At 40.5% G+C, this 17,011-nt stretch overlaps 1 protein-coding gene across 1 annotated transcript in view; it reads right to left on the reverse strand.

Annotated features, from left to right (window-relative positions):
- LOC144531400 (leucine-rich repeat transmembrane neuronal protein 4) overlaps positions 1 to 6,899 on the reverse strand; it is a 109,857-nt gene extending 102,958 nt beyond the window's left edge. The window contains exon 1 of the mRNA XM_078271504.1: positions 6,782 to 6,899. Coding sequence (XP_078127630.1) covers positions 6,782 to 6,785 — 4 coding nt within the window. The 5' untranslated portion in view covers positions 6,786 to 6,899. The remainder of the gene's footprint in view (positions 1 to 6,781) is intronic.
- Between the last annotated feature and the right edge of the window lie 10,112 nt (positions 6,900 to 17,011).

The raw sequence follows: 17,011 nt of genomic DNA on the forward strand, positions 1-17,011 counted from the left end.
GATTTCCCCTTGAGGAGGTGGTATGGGGGGGAATCACTACTTATGTGTGTTTCTCAAGGCAATATCATGAGGTATGGACTTCATTACCATTGTCACAGTGAGATAATATTAATTTGTCAGAATACAAGTAGTCTGTACTTTAATTAGCTTGCAGAATGTTTGATGTGTTGGCAGGCGCCTTGATGAATTCCCCAACAAAAATGAATGTGTTATGCGATTTGTGTTACATTGATGATGAGCTAAAACATGGGATATCTGGGCTTTGAGGACAGTGTGGTTTAGGCACAACAATTTAAATTTTCTTGTATTTTCTGTAATCTTTGCAGAAATAATTTCTCTGACATAGAGTGGCTGAGAGGCACCATGGAGCATATGCTAGCTAACATAGCCATTTCCCTCCTTGCCAAGCATCTGCTGATCCCATATGGGTATTATATGTGTGTGTGTGTGTGTGTGTGTGTGTGTGTGTGTGTGTGTGTGTGTGTGTGTGTAAAAGAGAGACAGACACACTTACTTTTCCTTACAGATGGAGGGAACTTTGGAACTGTACAGATAATTTGTGCTGGCTATTGATTACACCAGCAGATACATCAATCATGTTCCTTCATCTTGGAACTACATTTCACATAAATATTGCTGAGACAAAGAGTGTCATCACAAGATGCATTATTTCTGAGCACAGCCAATTTGTTTTTTCTTCTTCTCATTTTTCTGAATGTAACTTGAATTAATTTGCCAACAACAATGTGCCTCAGAGGCTCACAATAAAAAGTATACTGATATAGACCAATGCCCATGTGTAATGTTCCATAGATGGGTGGGACAGAATGTGTTGGCTGTTAAACATGAATGCATGCATTCTAAATTTCGTGTTTGATTCGCATCCCTGGAGGCTGAAGAAACAGACCCCTATTGCTTTTATTTCCCATGTGCATAAAAGGCTTGCTTTATTAGAAGTGACTCCGCCATCTCTTTCAGATTGAGCTTGCCTCACAAGGCACCTCTTTCCCCCTTATTGACACCGTATGTGCTTTAATGAGCAATTTGTGCGCTAATGCCTCTGTAAGCCATCTCCTTCCCTACTTCTCCACTAATCTTATTCACAAAGAAGCACAAGTCACCCTCTGAGTTGTGTCTTTATTACCTCGCACCTGGTGTACCTCTACATCTACTTAGATGAATAATTCCTCCTTCTTTTTGTTCTCTGTCCTACATGCCCCTGAACCCTGCAGCTATCAGGATTTTAAAAATGTGAAGTCTATTTTTTATGCATGTGGTCCAAATTAGAGATGTCCCGATACCGATACCAGTATCGGTATCGGCTCCGATACTGCCTAAAATGCTGGTGTCGGTATCGGGAAGTAATGGAGTTTATGCACAGATCCGATACCATGTAATAAAGCCCTAAAGAAAATCTACGTTAAAGTAGTTTATTTACGTTCTTTTTCAGTTATAACTGACTGTCAAACTGGAGAATAAAAGAAAGTTCTGGGGCATTCATGTTTCACAAAGAGTTTAACCTGAGCCAGACCGACAAAAAAGATAAAAATAATATCACATCCATACAGGGATAGTAGTATACAGTTGTTAAAACATAATAAAATATATGACACACTGGTATCGGATCGGGACTCTGTATCGGCCGATACGCAAGTTCAGGTATTTCAGGTCTTTCTTGCTTGCTTTCAGATTCCATTTTACAGATGGACAATTTTCTTGCATTCTTTTTAGTGTCCCATATGATAACATACAGACCTGTGCTCATGTTTTCTTTGTCACCCCCTGCAGCTATCTGTCTGAATCTAATATGAATGGATAAGTCAAAGTTAAAGTTTGTCTAAAGGCATGTGCGTAATGCTTAGTTATGTAGCAGACAGCCCTGCTGTCCTCAGCACAGGAAGATAGCTGATTCTGCCTCTCAACCCTAACACAGAGAAAGTAAGTGCACTTTACTGCTGACCTAAAATAAAACCAAATGTAGCTTAATAACTTGGCAAATGGACTCGCTAACTGGTGCACTTTGAGTGCACACAAATGGCTCATTGCTATATGCTGCCTGTCATTGACAAAACTGCAAGCAGCCTCAGCCTTGACTGCACATAGAGGCTGGACAGCAGCCGAACATATAGGGAAGGACATCCCCAGACCGGCCTTAGCCATCCTATTAGTCTCCAATTATCTTTGAGATGATAGCAAGGCCTGCCAAGTTAGACCCTTTGGAAAACATTGTGTCCTGGTGTGCCCGTCTTGTGTTTGTAGCACTGATTAGGTAGGATATAGAAAAGCACTGCAGACAGTATTGTCATGAATACTGCACACACACACACACACACACACACACACACACACACACACACACACACACACACACACACACACACACACACACACACACACACACACACACACACACACACACACACACACAGGTTTATGGCACTATCTTTGTGGGGACCCACCATTGACATAATGTATTCCCTAGCCACTTACCCTAACCTTAACCATCACAACTAAAGGCCTCACCTTAACCCTTACCCTTACCCTAACACACACACACACACACACACACACACACACAGACAAATATGTCTTTCTACTTTCAGCTGTAGGTGTTTTAGGTAGTTTTTGCCCAGGGACAAACACAGTCACATCACTGTGGATCCATGGGGTCAACTTGACCCGGATGCTGTTCTTTTGCTGGGTATCTAAGCTATTACAGGGGGACATGGTAGGAGAAACCAAGCACAGCCTTTACAGTGACATATGAGATTACAACACAGTTTGTATTGAGCCCTGAACAGCGGATTTTCCATTAGTGATGTTTTGTTCTTAGAAATGATGATGAACAGGAGCAAGGCTGTCAGCTGGTTACAGTTTATTCACCCGCACATTTCTACTTTTTTCTCCAAATAAGACTGTATGTGTCACGTTCTGCTACAACATGGATTTTGCAATACTGTCATTACTGTGGTAAATGCACACGTTTTGGTTTTAACACACACATTAGGGAGGTCTACTTGCCACAACACCCAATTCACTGTGTGACACCGACAACGGTCATGCTGTCTATGGTACATACAGTACAGGCTACATTACCCACAAGGCCACTGTCCTTAGAGGTGAAGGTAGGGCTAGTAACGCTAGGTTCACAAGCAAATTTGACAAAAACCATAATGATAATCTATTATAAATTATATAAAATATATAGTATACACTGCATTTTATATATATATATATATATACAGTAAATAATATGATTCTGATCAGGCTATTCTCGTGAACAATTTGTACGTATAGCTACGAAAAGTAATGCACTGGATTTTTTTACTACGGTATGCTTCCTGGAAGAAGTTAGTGGGGGAAGACTTTCACCCAGGAAACAGGTGTTTGTGTCGTTTCTGTTACTAACTATGAGAATGAATCACACTTATTAACCTACATTATGAGGCAGGCTACTCCTCCTAAAACACATGTAGGCCTATACCTCACTTTCCTTTCTATTTGGAGCCAATAAAAACATCCTTTTTATATCTCTTTCTTCCTTAAGATAGACATAGAGTGAAAATTGGAATAATCATGTTTTGAGTGGAGTATCCCTTTTAATTTGTTAATACCGTAATATAATACCGTCACCTCAAAAAAACAAATGCCCTGCTATACATTCTATGGATGTCGTCAAGCCCTTATTAACAATAATTTTAGCTTCACAACTTTGGCAGATGTATTGTCACAGTAATTGTAAGAAAAAGTACTGTAGTGAGCACAGAAGAGAAATGTAATAAGGTGAGAGACTTACTTCACTGCAGTACAGTAAAGGGTGAAGGCTGATTGGTAATATAGATGTGTGTGTGTGTGTGTGTGTGTATGTGTGTGTGTGTGTGTGTGTGTGTGTGTGTGTGTGTGTGTGTGTGTGTGCAGTATTCATGACAATACTGTCTGCAGTGCTTTTCTATATCCTACCTAATCAGTGCTACAAACACAAGACGGGCACACCAGGACACAATGTTTTCCAAAGGGTCTAACTTGGCAGGCCTTGCTATCATCTCAAAGTGTGTGTGTGTGTGTGTGTGTGTGTGTGTGTGTGTGTGTGTGTATGGGTGTTGTTGGGGCTGGGGACGGGGTACTCTTTTACATGTTTTCTTTGTTAAGACCATATGAGTTATAAAACATTCTTTGAAAGTAAACTCCACTTTTTTTTTTTAAAGAGCTGTTTAAACGCTCCACCATCACACTCCTTCCCGCAGCCTCTGCTCATCTGGTGCCAACCTCCTGTCTCCACCACTCAGAACCAAGCAGCGGTCCTGGGGCGACAGGGCATTCTTCATATAGCTGCCCCACCCTCCCTCTGGAACTATCTCCCCAAACACATCCGAGACTTCAGCAATCTGTCAAAACTCACCTTTTAGAACTGCTTTTAATGTATGATTAATGTTGTGTGCTATATCATTTTAGTCTGTTGTTTTCTTTTTTAGCTCTATAAAGTGTCGTTGAGTATTATGAAAAGCGCTATATGAAGAAAATGTATTACTATTATTATTAATATTATTATTATTATGGGAAATGCATTATATTGAGTGTCCTCACAGGCATAGAGGTATAAGCATGCTGCACAGTGGCACTCAAATCAATAAGGAGGGAAATCCTTTTAACCTACGAGACTGAACTACATTTAAGCTCACCTGTGGTCTGTAACTTCCTATTTACTCCATGCTAAATTTTGCCTCGTTTCAAAATAAATGTAAATAGCAAATGGCCCGATATTGCCCTCAAAGGGCCTGTAGATCCCCTCCCAATTCACCTGCTTCCCTGACATTTCAACAATGATGTCTGCTGGATGCTGAAGGGCCGGCAGAAGGTCATCTGTGGCCTATACTGAGCTACTGTGAACTCGTATTTGGCTGCACTCCCACTGATTTTTATTTTAACAGAGCAACATTTCATCTATTTTATTTTTTTATAATGCAGGCAGTGTGTGAAATGCCATTTAGGTCTCTAAATTTATCTTAAAGCTCTGCAACTGCATCTCTGGCTGTGGCCTTTTCCCTCCTGTTCCCTTTCTGCAAAGCAGCTCTCTAATGATATGCTCCGTGAAACATAAGTGCATAGCATGCTGTTAATGAACACCATCACAGTCAGCTACACTGCTGATAACTGAGACTACAGCTCCACATAATCATCATATTATTATGGGCAACAGCATGAAGCTATATGGTTGACAAAAGTTGTTGTTTTGGGGCTGGTTTGTTCACCTGGACATGAATGTGTTTGTAGGTGTGTGTGTGTGTGTGTGTGTGTGTGTGTGTGTGTGTGTGTGTGTGTGTGTGTGTGTGCTTCTGCATGTGCATGTGAGTCAAAAGTGCTGCACCTCAATATGCAGAGTTATCTGACACTCTGACATTAAATAAAAAAAATAGGCCCATAAACTAGACTTCTATAATTAACCATATATGGTTGCTTTGCAGTACACATAAATTACGTCTGAGCTCCCACGTTCTGTACTGTATGGCTTTCTGTGCTGTTGTAGCTTATATTGATGTGGTGCAGTAACCCACCGAGGGTCGATATATCATGGGGCCTCGCAATTAATGGCACAGCACCACCAGTGAACTTGGCCATCTGTATACCAGTTAAGACTGACTGAGGAGATTAGACTACCCCCAAGACAATAATATCAGACCAAGAGATTGCCAAAAGATAGAGAACACGCTCAAATTAATTACAATTTTAGAGGAAAATGGACGGAATAATACACAACATTTAACAGGTAAATACCAAAAGAGGTACAAAAAGGGAGGGGGTGGGGTGTGTGTGTGTGTGTGGAGGGGGGTATAAGTGTGTAACTGTCCGCACGCGTAAGGCACAGGACCAGGGGCAACATTGTTAATTCTCTTTATATATAACTGAGAATAAGATGGTAAAATCACGTGCAGATATCCTAATGCATTACTGAAGGAATGGGGTATGCGCACGCACGCACACACACACACACACACACACACACACACACACACACACACAGTGTATTGACAGATGTACGCACAGTTTTATGCTCGATTTTTAAGTCCCTCTTTTTGACAGCAAGTGCAGAATATACGACAGCTTTCTTGAATGACAATAGCTAAGCAAAACCTGCACGACCGGTGCCTTAAGCCCACAAGAGTTTTGGAGATGCGTTATATGACTGGGCTGAAAGTGGACGATAGGCATCATGCCTACAGATTAAGCACAATCAATGATTATGCAGGACCACGCTCTATAAAGTTGACTGGTGTCCAACATTTACCGTGATTAGCATTTCAGTCCATGTCAATGAGCCAGCCACTCTAACTAGTCCAGAGGAAAAAAAATGGATAGACCTCACTTAGACAAACAGGCTTATTTTTGCTTTGACTGTGATTTGTGAAGCAAATCGTTACGCGCACAGCGTTGTAAAAATACTAAATAAGTATCCCTAGGCTCTAATAAGCCATACCGCCAGGAAATGGAGGAAAAAGAAAAAACACATTGCAGCTCTGCGACTAACATGCTACAGCACAGGCTTCAGCCACATCCTTCAAGCTCCCCGAACCACTTCACAAAAGACAGCGAAACCCCTTATTAGATGTTTCAACAGTGCGTTTTGAAAAGACGACCATTTTTTTTGGGATGCAAACATCTTATTCAACACATTTTCCTCGGAAGAGAAAGCGTCTCGTGTTGTATTGTGAGAAAGGAGGATATCTGGAGAATATGTTAAAACAACACACGCAATGGAAAAGATGGTAACATACAGAAAACTCACCCATATCGGTTTATCTGTCAGCTCCAGCCTACAGGTTTTAATGGCTTGTGGTGCGCGACATCCGAGTCCGCATGACGCGCTCTCCACAGACAGGTACCGTCCTAATCCACTAGCCCGGTCTCTCCGCGCAGCCGCCGACTCCAAAGCGCACCTGCCCTTTACTCTCCCGGACCTGGTGCTATCCAGTTAACTTCTGCATCTATAACCGTACAGCTGAAACGGGGCGAATATCATTTACTTCCAACTCCAGATTAAAAGGTGCAAAAATCCGTTTTACAACTCCCTATCCATGTCTTCGCTGCGAAGGAATCGTCCTCTTTTTTTTTTTTTTTCAAGTTACAGCCAAAAAGAGTACTGCAGTACGCGCAGACAATAACGAAGCCACATCCAAGTAATTCATGTCAGTCTTACATGCGCATGAAGAATCCGTGATCAAATCATGTCTCGAAACTTCACAAACACGGTGGCATGATGCAAAAACACAGGGCGTTATTTTCCACGCGAGTCCAGCAGCCCGTTAGATTCCTCTCCCAAGTAAAACCCTGGCGTCTCTATTCTCAAGGATGCTCAGTCTGATCCGCGGATGGCGCACAGAGGAAAGTAAGGGTCGGTTATCCACAAGTCTCTGTGAAACGCAGTCAACGAGTCTCGCGGAATAATCAAACATCCAAATATCCACCTTTTCTGTCAAAATCCTCCTTACATTCTCGCTGTGGCTCGGTTTGAAATGCAGCATGACGCTGTTGTTAATCACGTCTGCATGGCAAGGCAACTTTGTCAGGCAGAATCTGAATGCCCTCTTCTGGTGAGACTGCGACCCGTGAACTTGTCCAAGGGTGCATCAGTTAAATGTTAGTGGGGGTGGGGGGGGATTTGGGAAGGTTGCCACGGACGACACCGACAAAATGAACCCTCTCATCACAGTACCGAAACCGAATATTAACATTTGAACTGCTTCTTTTCTTCTGTCTTTTCTTTTTGTGTGTGAGCGAAAGGAAACCATGTTTATTTTATTTATTTTTTTAGGAAATGTTATCACAGTTCAGTGTTATGTAACAATTGCATTTGTAGATCATACATTAGTTATCCCACCATATACCATATGTATTTTCTGTATTGTGTGTGTGTGCTCTCCTATATTTGGGAGGATCATTTTGAGATTTAGACTTTGAGAGGGAGGACAGTTTTGGAAAGTAATAACATTTTGGACGATCTTTACGGTTATTTAACAGGTTAAAGTTAGAACAGGGTTTAGGTTAAGGTTAAGGTCTACTTGCATTGCCAGACCTATCTCCACAGTGCTGTGGAGTATGGACTGGCTACACCAAAGATACATTCTGGGATAGGAGAAAAAAATGTGCATTTCTTTAAACCAATCACAATCGTCTTGGGCGGCGCTAAGCTCTGGACGCAGAGACGATGGCTCTGCACAATGGTCTCGGGAAGGAACTTGTTTTGGAAAACGCCACATACAATATTAAATGAAGGTAACTGTTCACACAATACAGTAATGGGTTAAACGCCATTTTTACACTCTTACCAGTGTATCTCTGTGTATACTTCATCTATAGCAAATCCCCGCCAATCAGTCCCGAAACGTCCCAGTTAGATAGTAAATATATATGTTGTAAAGAATGCACAATCAAAATGTTCTTCAAAACTTGCCATTTTCAGCATGTAGCTTGCTAGCTCGAAGTTTATTGTTGTTTCCAAAATCGAACAGAGTTTGAGAACGGCAACACACAGAGAGTGGAAGGTGAGGGACATCCGGCTCGTGGCTCAATTATCCTGGAAATGTACTGTTTCTGTTGATCCAGACTAAGGTTAGGGTTTGACTTACAGTTATTGTGGGTAAGGTTGTGGTTAGAAGCAAGGATCTATATTATATTGTCTTTACAAGTAGCTTATACACACACTCACAAACCTACATGTGTGAGAGGAGTGAATGAGGTCCATTGTAAAGGCAGCTACAACCGCACACTGTGAACCAATACAAACTGCTGCAGGATGCTGTCCTTGGTGCTGAAATGGTACATTTGTGTGACTGAATACAAGAGCACTGATTCCTGGAACTGCCCAGGGACTGTTTCCTCCTTTCTGTGTTATAAAGGACAGCTCATAAAGGAACAACTGAAACCAGAGATCATAAACAAAACTCTACTTAACATTCTGCACTAACCCGTATTGAAAATTCAATGGTATTTAATCGAAAGCGGCCTCCCACTGCTTCACCCAAGCTGCCTTTTAAAGCTTGGGTGTATTTCATTAAGGAATAGGCAGATGAATTTTTAATGTGCATTGCATCTGCACTGGGTTACTAATCTAATATGTTGCCCCTTTCTTTTAAACTCAAATATTGCTGGCCATAAACTGACATCCATGTAGTTCTATAAATGACTTTTGAGTACAAGAAGTAAGAAGATTTGATTATGTAATGCCTTGGTACAGTAGCAGAGGTGCTACTTTACTTTGAAATTTCCATTTTGTATATTTTATCTTCATTACATTTCAGAGTGAGATACTTATTTTTTTCACTATCTTTGCAGATACATATTTTCCATATATATTACATTTGTAATATTTAGTATATGCAGAAGTTTGAAGGGGGGGGGAGGTCTAAGGGAAGCTGTATCAATTACAAAATGAATATTCCACTTACTGAAATGACAATTTAATATTCTTATGCACAAAGAGTCACAATGAGTATTATTTTTGATATTTGCCACTATTTGTACATGATTTTACCTAACCAAATATCTGAATGCAGAACCGCAGTAGTAATAAAGGAATGTTTCATCATAGCACTTTAGTAAAGGATCTAAATACCAATTCTACCACTTATCTTTGGTTATACTCAATAAAATATTCTTGAAGCCATTGCTGTATATGGTTGATGCATCTCTTTTACTGTGGAAGGTTGGACCATTTCAATGGAAATCTCCCCTAGCAAAGAGGTTTATTCCCTGCAGCACCTCTTGCACTTTTTCTCAGCTAATCACTCGGTATGTGATTGCCACCAAATGCCCCTCTTCATTTGATCGCACGGTATATTATATATTCACGCATACTAATCAGAATTGTAGATCAACGACATGTCACATGAATGTCAATGACGGCTCTCAACTCTGTCACGTCTTTTTACCACAAAACTGTCCTAATGAAAAGGCCATTTTTCATAATAGCAACATAGCCATTTAAATACTCAGTGTGGGTTACCTGTTTTCAGTTCCCCTCTCAAAATGGAGCCAGACGTCCTCCAGAATCATCTTAGAAAACTCAGCATCTTGCACTGTGGCTCGGCCTGAGTATCTGCTCTGAAGCAATTTGGCTGATGACTTTACTTCTGGATTTAGTTCAACAAGCAGAGGCCATTCTGCTGACGGCGCTGAAACAATTAATACCCTGTGAAGTTATGGAGACACAGACAGTGCCAGCCCACGGCCTACAGCAGTGATTTCTTTCCTGGAGAAATACAGCTGTGTAGTTTACCCTCACCTTTTTACTGCACCAATGAATTGCTTCTGCTTGTTGGTTTAAGTGTCTGTCAGTAAAGGTAGTATGCAACATTTGCGGGGGGAATTTAAGGCCTTCAATATAGCTTTTCTATGTTTTTACAATATTCAGCCGACTGTAGATGGTCACTATCATGAGCTTTTGTGTCGTCCTGCAAAAAAATATAGTTTTTAACGGTAATATTTGGCAAAACACTCCTCCCTGGATGGAACTGGGTTGTTGCCCAGCAACGTTCATGTTGAACAATCCTCCAGGTCTCCAAATATCGAGGCCTTCAGTGATTTCAAGGGCCTGCTTTTTCAGCCCTCTCAGAACAGATTGATAGGATCAAACATCCTGTACAGGCTTAAAAATATGTTTATTTTAAAGTTAGCATATACATGTTCAATTCTACACATATGGTAGATAGATACGCTGATTTGGAGACTGTGAATGTAACACAAAGCACTGAGAAGTAGATTCAGAAATGCAGTTTTCACACATCAATGTATATGTTCTTGTTAGAATTAACACAGGAAATAGCTTGCATTATAAGATCTAATAAATGTCTGAATGCATGACTCATTGACTGTGACTCAAGGTAATCTCTATTGCCTGAAAGCAATTCGTAAGCTTATAAGTAATGCTGCTGGGAACCAAATATGTGTATTGGCCTATCTATCCTGCTTACTGTCAATAACAAAACCCCATTTTGATAAATAGAATCTGCATCTTAAATTGCAAAACAAAATATTGGGATTTTGGGAGAATAATAGCGATACAACTTAGATTAAAGAACACCTGAGACAAAAAGATGGATGAACAGGCTGTGGATGGTTTGATTGGCTTACCTGTATGGGTAAATGTATGGCCTTCACTGGTGCATATGTTCTGTCTAAGTGATTCTGGCAACAGAATATATTTTTAGGCTTTGCCCAAGGTGAGAGACAGCTCTGTTCGGTCCTTACTTTGTTCACATTAGACTGGGACTTGTTCTCTCTAGTGTTCCTTTCTTTTTCCATTTCCTCTGATCTTAAGCCTCGAAGAATCATCTTAACCTGCCTCTAGGCAATTTTCATCCTGACACTGAGTTTCTCGAGTTCACCCATGAATGTGAATCATCGAGCAAATATCCAGAGACAGCTTATACAGTATGCACTGTGCCATAACGAAATAAAACTCAGTCTTTTTTTTCTTAAAAAAAGGGTTTTTAGTACTAATGTTTAGATGCCGAGGTTGCCACAGCAGATGCGGTAGTTGTAAATCTCTCTTTTGCAGGTCGCTTCCATTAACCTTTACTTCAAGCTGAGTTCCAATCTGGAGGGCTGTGTTCCACACACGGCAGCTCAGGCTAGGGCTGAGGTGTTTAGGTTTGGCTGCACATGAAAACAAGCATTTGGAAAGCGCAAGAAGCATGTTAAACAAACTTGATAAAGCACACTTTTTATATTGATTGCAGAGGGGAGGAGTATGATTCCAATATGGTGTGCACCAGTGGTTTAGCCGAGTGACTACCAACGCTTTGCATTGTGGCAAACCATTTAGACAATCATGGTGGTGTGTTTTAGAAATGTATAAACCTACCATTCCAATAATGGAATAATGGTTTCCATTCATAGGAAAATGTATTAGCAAACTCTGGAAACAAGCTTACACTGTAAGAAAAAAAATCTTGAATCTCTTTATTTCTAACATTATTCTATCAACACAGACATTTACATCGATAGTCTGGCATTATAATGTATTTGCCTCGGGTGTACTGTGGAGTGGGTAAGACTGTTTTTAGTGGCAGGCTAGCAGATACTGTTGACTTGCACTAGCCTAGCACCAGCGAACTCTGCAACTGGAAGGACTGGATGAAAAGTGTTGAAAACGGTCTCCACTGATAAATAACACACTGGATAACTTGGAAATGAGGTCCTATGTCCAAAATTCTGAACCACCCCTTTGAGGAAAAGCTTGTGGCTGGGCTTACATTTCCGTAACTCGCGGGAATGGGATGGTTGAGTTTAGGGAAAGGTTGTGGGTGGGCTTACATGTCTGTGACACGCAGGAGTAACGGGCTGGTTAAAGACACACGCGGGACACAAACCCCGGTCTCCTTTTAATGGACATTCCTGTTAATCCAGAAATTGTAAATATATGGAAAAACACCCGTGAAAAATCATTACAGAAAATTCCTTCATAATGACACAGTACACAGGAGAGTAGTTTGTCTAATCCATCATAGTCAAGTCAATATTCATCTTGGTCTAATTTATATTTCTTATTGATATTATAAATATGCACTAACAGAAATCTGAACATTGAATGAAGCCTGGTCCTTTGATTCATTTTGTTGACAAATTGAAATCAAAAGTATTTACAGAGGGAATTTTGGATATCTCTTTGTATCACTCCATAAATCAGAAAACTCTATCAACAGCCATAGAAAAAAAGTCTGTTTTTGCCATGTTTTAGGAATACAATGTTAATATAAATCAGGTTATGAATAACATCCTGAACAAAAACCCAAAACCTTCAGAATAATCATAGGAATAAAACTAGAAAGTTTCTGTTTCTGAATACAGGCCATGTGCATTTATTTGTGGATTGAGAGTGTTGATGCTTTCACAGTATTTGTGTAGCACCTTGACCTGCTTTATAATAATAATAAAAAAAAAAAAAAAAATGGAAATGTCCCATCCATCGATCCATCTATCCATCTTCGTCCGCTTATCCGGGGTCGGGTCGTGGGGGCAGCAGCTCCAGCAGGGGACCCCAAACTTCCCTTTCCCGAGCCACATTAACCAGCTCCGACTGGGAGATCCCGAGGCGTTCTCCAGGTTGGAGATATAATCCCATCCACCTAGTCCTGGGTCTTCCCTGAAATGTCCCTTTTTACAATATTTGACCTTAAATATAATTGTAAGCATACACTTTTTTTGAAACATTTCAAGCTGTAAACCTGCATAAATTGGAAACACATTCCTAAAGACAAAAAAAATATGTGAACAGTGAAGAAATGATTTTTTTTTTTGTTACTTATTAGACATATTTTATCTTTGTAGTGTAAGTGTGCCTTCATTCCCTTTGTGTTTTTCCGCCTGATTTTGTTCCCTCAACTGCTTGATTCCATTCCTGCTTCATGTGTTTTGTCTTGGCAAAGATGTGAGGGATAAGAGGTGGGCATCTGTGTATGGCAGTGTCTTGCCATCTGTTAACTGCCCATGGGGTCTCTGTGGACATAAGCTCACATGGGTGGAACATGGGTAGGCAGATAGTTTCCAGTTTAGGTCAGGGGATATTCAACACAAATCCTTTGGACTTTTTTTTGTAATGGGGGGATAAAAAGTGATTGACAAAAATAATAATGACAAAAGAAAGCTATAAAGTGCTGAAATGTTTTTTTTTTTTAAAACAAATAGAAATGGTGGACATCCATAGCTGATGTGATCTCAAGTTGGCACTACCATATAGGTGGAATACCAGAAATAAACACAGGCGTACATTATGTATTTTATTGCCACTATTTCTTCTATACAGACCCATGGTTGCAAAAGGCAACCATGGGTCAAAAGTAAAGGCACACAGGATGTCTGCTAATGCTCTTGCGAGAAGGAATAATTTACATAACGTGAGATGATAAGGATCTATAAACCCAGCAGATCAATGAGGTCCAATTACAGGCCACTGGAGTTTCTTATCTGCTTCAGTTTAACTTTGTACTGCCTGTGGTCCTCCATTTTCATTAAATCCCCAATGTGATTAGGCTGGGTGATTGGCACAAGTTGAAGATTATCACTGAACACAATCGCTATTTGCCTTCGTACTTTTGTGTTCAAAGACACAAGAAAAAGCATCCTCAAGGACATATTTTATGTAGTTAGTGAGAAATAGTATTTTGTGTCTGTGGAGGCAGGATCATCAAGCTAGTATCATATTGTATCTCATTATTTTCCATAATTCCGGCAATGTTAATGACTCTTTTAGTCGTGACCTTTGCTAAATGAACACATGCTATAACCATGAATAAGAGTCATTGTTACGTGTTTTTGTTTTCTCCCCATCGTGCAGTTTTTTGGAGGCCTTTGGTAGGACTGTGAGCTGTGGGGATGCTCCTTTGTTAAAGTGCATTCACCTGTGAGAGAGTCACAGCCATCCAAGGTTGTAGCCAGGTAGCCAGGAGGCACAACGGGAGAAAACACTTTGATGTAAACACACACAAATACACACCTCCACAGATTTCCTTAAAAGTCCTGAACACATTTTCCTCTCTTCATTTGTTATTCTAAGGCTTATGTATATGTGCAGATTAATTTGTTTGTTTTCAATTCTGACTTTCAATGGAGCTGTGTGAATAGTATTTGACAGTTGAATAATAAACAAAATCAGACTTTTATGGGCGGCCTCTAGCTCACTCAGTAAAAGCGTTCGCCCCATGTTGGCTGAGTCCTGCAGCGACGCCAAAATCCACTGTCACTACTTAATAAACGGAAAAAGCCCCAAAAATATAATCTTAAAAAAAAAAAAATCTTTTCATTCCTTCCACCTACTTTATTGTTAACTTGTGGATCACAGAGCAGCTCTTTCTAGTGCCGAAAAGAAGGCTAACTAAAGATCCATGCACATAGTGTTTATTTTGTCATGGTGACACACTCGGGGTGCACAGATTAGCAAGGCTCTGAAGAGCACTTCCATGTGACTCAGCATGTTTGGCCAATTACTCAGCATGCTACCTGCTCACCCTTCCTTCGACACACCCACATTGTGCCACATCCCAACAGTAGCCTTTGCTCGTCAGACTCCGTCGCCTTATCCCGCTCGCAGCCCCTCATTCCTCTATTTTTGGCATCAGACATTCTGGGCACGTAGGCCTCAGCACAATGTAAATTATTCAGCCTGGCTTGCCAGAGGCTGAGAGCGAATCATAAATCGCAGATGGTCTCAGGCCATTTCATACGGGTGACCATGGTTAAACCAATGCACAGAATCATTTTGAAACCCACACAAATGTAAGGTTTCATTACTTGTAGCTCAGCGAAAGAGTATTTGATTTTGAACTCTCGCGATGTGCCCTCTTTTTTTTGATTCAAATGTGCACCGCGTGCTAGGTGCATGTGACATGTACAGCACCACCGATTTCTGGCTGGGCTTCCCAGAACATTAATGCAGAGATTAAATAACTGTCTATGAATGCAGAATATGTCAGGTTTTGCGTTCATATTGTCTTGCCTACAAGGAAGACTATCTATCTATCTATCTATCTATCTATCTATCTATCTATCTATCTATCTATCTATCTATCTATCTATCACTGTCAGTGAAAACAGTATAGTTAAGTATTATTAGAAAAGATTAAGAAGACTCCCAGCACCCAGTTGCTTATAAAAATCTTTTTATGCAAGCTGAAATAATAGGCTCAGCTTACTAATTACTCTGCATAACCTCTAAAACATGAAACATAATATGTACTAATATTCACACTTAAATAAGTTGCATAAATAAATATGAAAGGTGTGTATTCCTTTCCCAATTTCTCAATATCAGATATAAGTTGGCATTTAGCTTGGGTATTGTCAGGTAGAGGAGCGGAGAGAACTGAGTGAATACCACTTCCTCTTTCAGTGCTGTTGTGTTTGACATTTCATGACATTTTTCCTAAAGAATACATAAACCCAATGTTCAAAGTCTGCTCTTTCCTGTTATCCAATTACTGCCATCTCAGGTGTTATGGGAGATACCATATAATGAGGCACTGAGATGTGTTACTTCGGGTGAAACAAACTTTTCTTTGTATTTTTACAGAGGTCCTGACTTATAATAATAATAACTTGGACTTATATAGCGCCTTTCATGGTACCCAAGGTCGCTTAACAAGTAGGGGGGGGGGGGGGAGGGGGGTCAAAGGACTTAGTGAAAAGAAATGTTTTGAACCTGTTAGGTTGATGGTATGGTGGGGCTCTTTTCCCCTGGTTTTACCGGTTTACTTTTTTGACAGTGTGAGGATTGCCATGAAAAATGGGGGAAGGATGCAGGTCTGCTGATGCCAGAGCGAGGAGGGTCCTCAGTAGGGCAGCGTCCATGTTTAGTGAGGCAGTTTACTGTTTAATTACACACTGTGGGAGTCACCTTCCTTAGACCTCAGAGTTCACACGCTTAGGCCAAGGGCACAACACACTGGCTTCTGTGACCTAGATTTGGATGGTATGGGAATACTCAACACAGATGTGCACACAGACACACACACACACACACACACACACACAACCATACTTTGAAGACACTTTATTGACTTACGTAAAATAAAGTGGAGGCTACTTTAACTTTTATCCATTTCAAAACCTAGTCTTTACATTAAACCTGCATTAACTGACTGTGCCATCTTTAAAGTTTGAATGAAAAATTGAAAAAAAAACTGACACTTATTAAAATCATTGGCTGCCCTCTCCCCTCCCTGGAAGAACGTCACAGTTCCCGTTGCCTCAAAAAGGCCAAAACCATCCTACAGGACTCATCACACCCCGGTCACACACTGTTCAAACTACAGGAGATACAGGTCCATGAAATCGAGAACAAACAGACAAAACAGCTTCTTTCCAACAGCCATAAGTGCATTGAATAATGCTGCTAAAGTATAGTTCCCACCACTGATCTATGTCAATAGGGCTATGTGCAATTTTTAAATGTGGATGCCTGTATGGTTGTGTCTCCTATGTGTTTTTAGCATTATTATTATGTAGTAGCATTCTTTATTTA

The sequence above is a fragment of the Sander vitreus genome, chromosome 16, assembly GCF_031162955.1.
Source record: "Sander vitreus isolate 19-12246 chromosome 16, sanVit1, whole genome shotgun sequence".
Classification (NCBI taxonomy): Eukaryota; Metazoa; Chordata; class Actinopteri; order Perciformes; family Percidae; genus Sander; species Sander vitreus.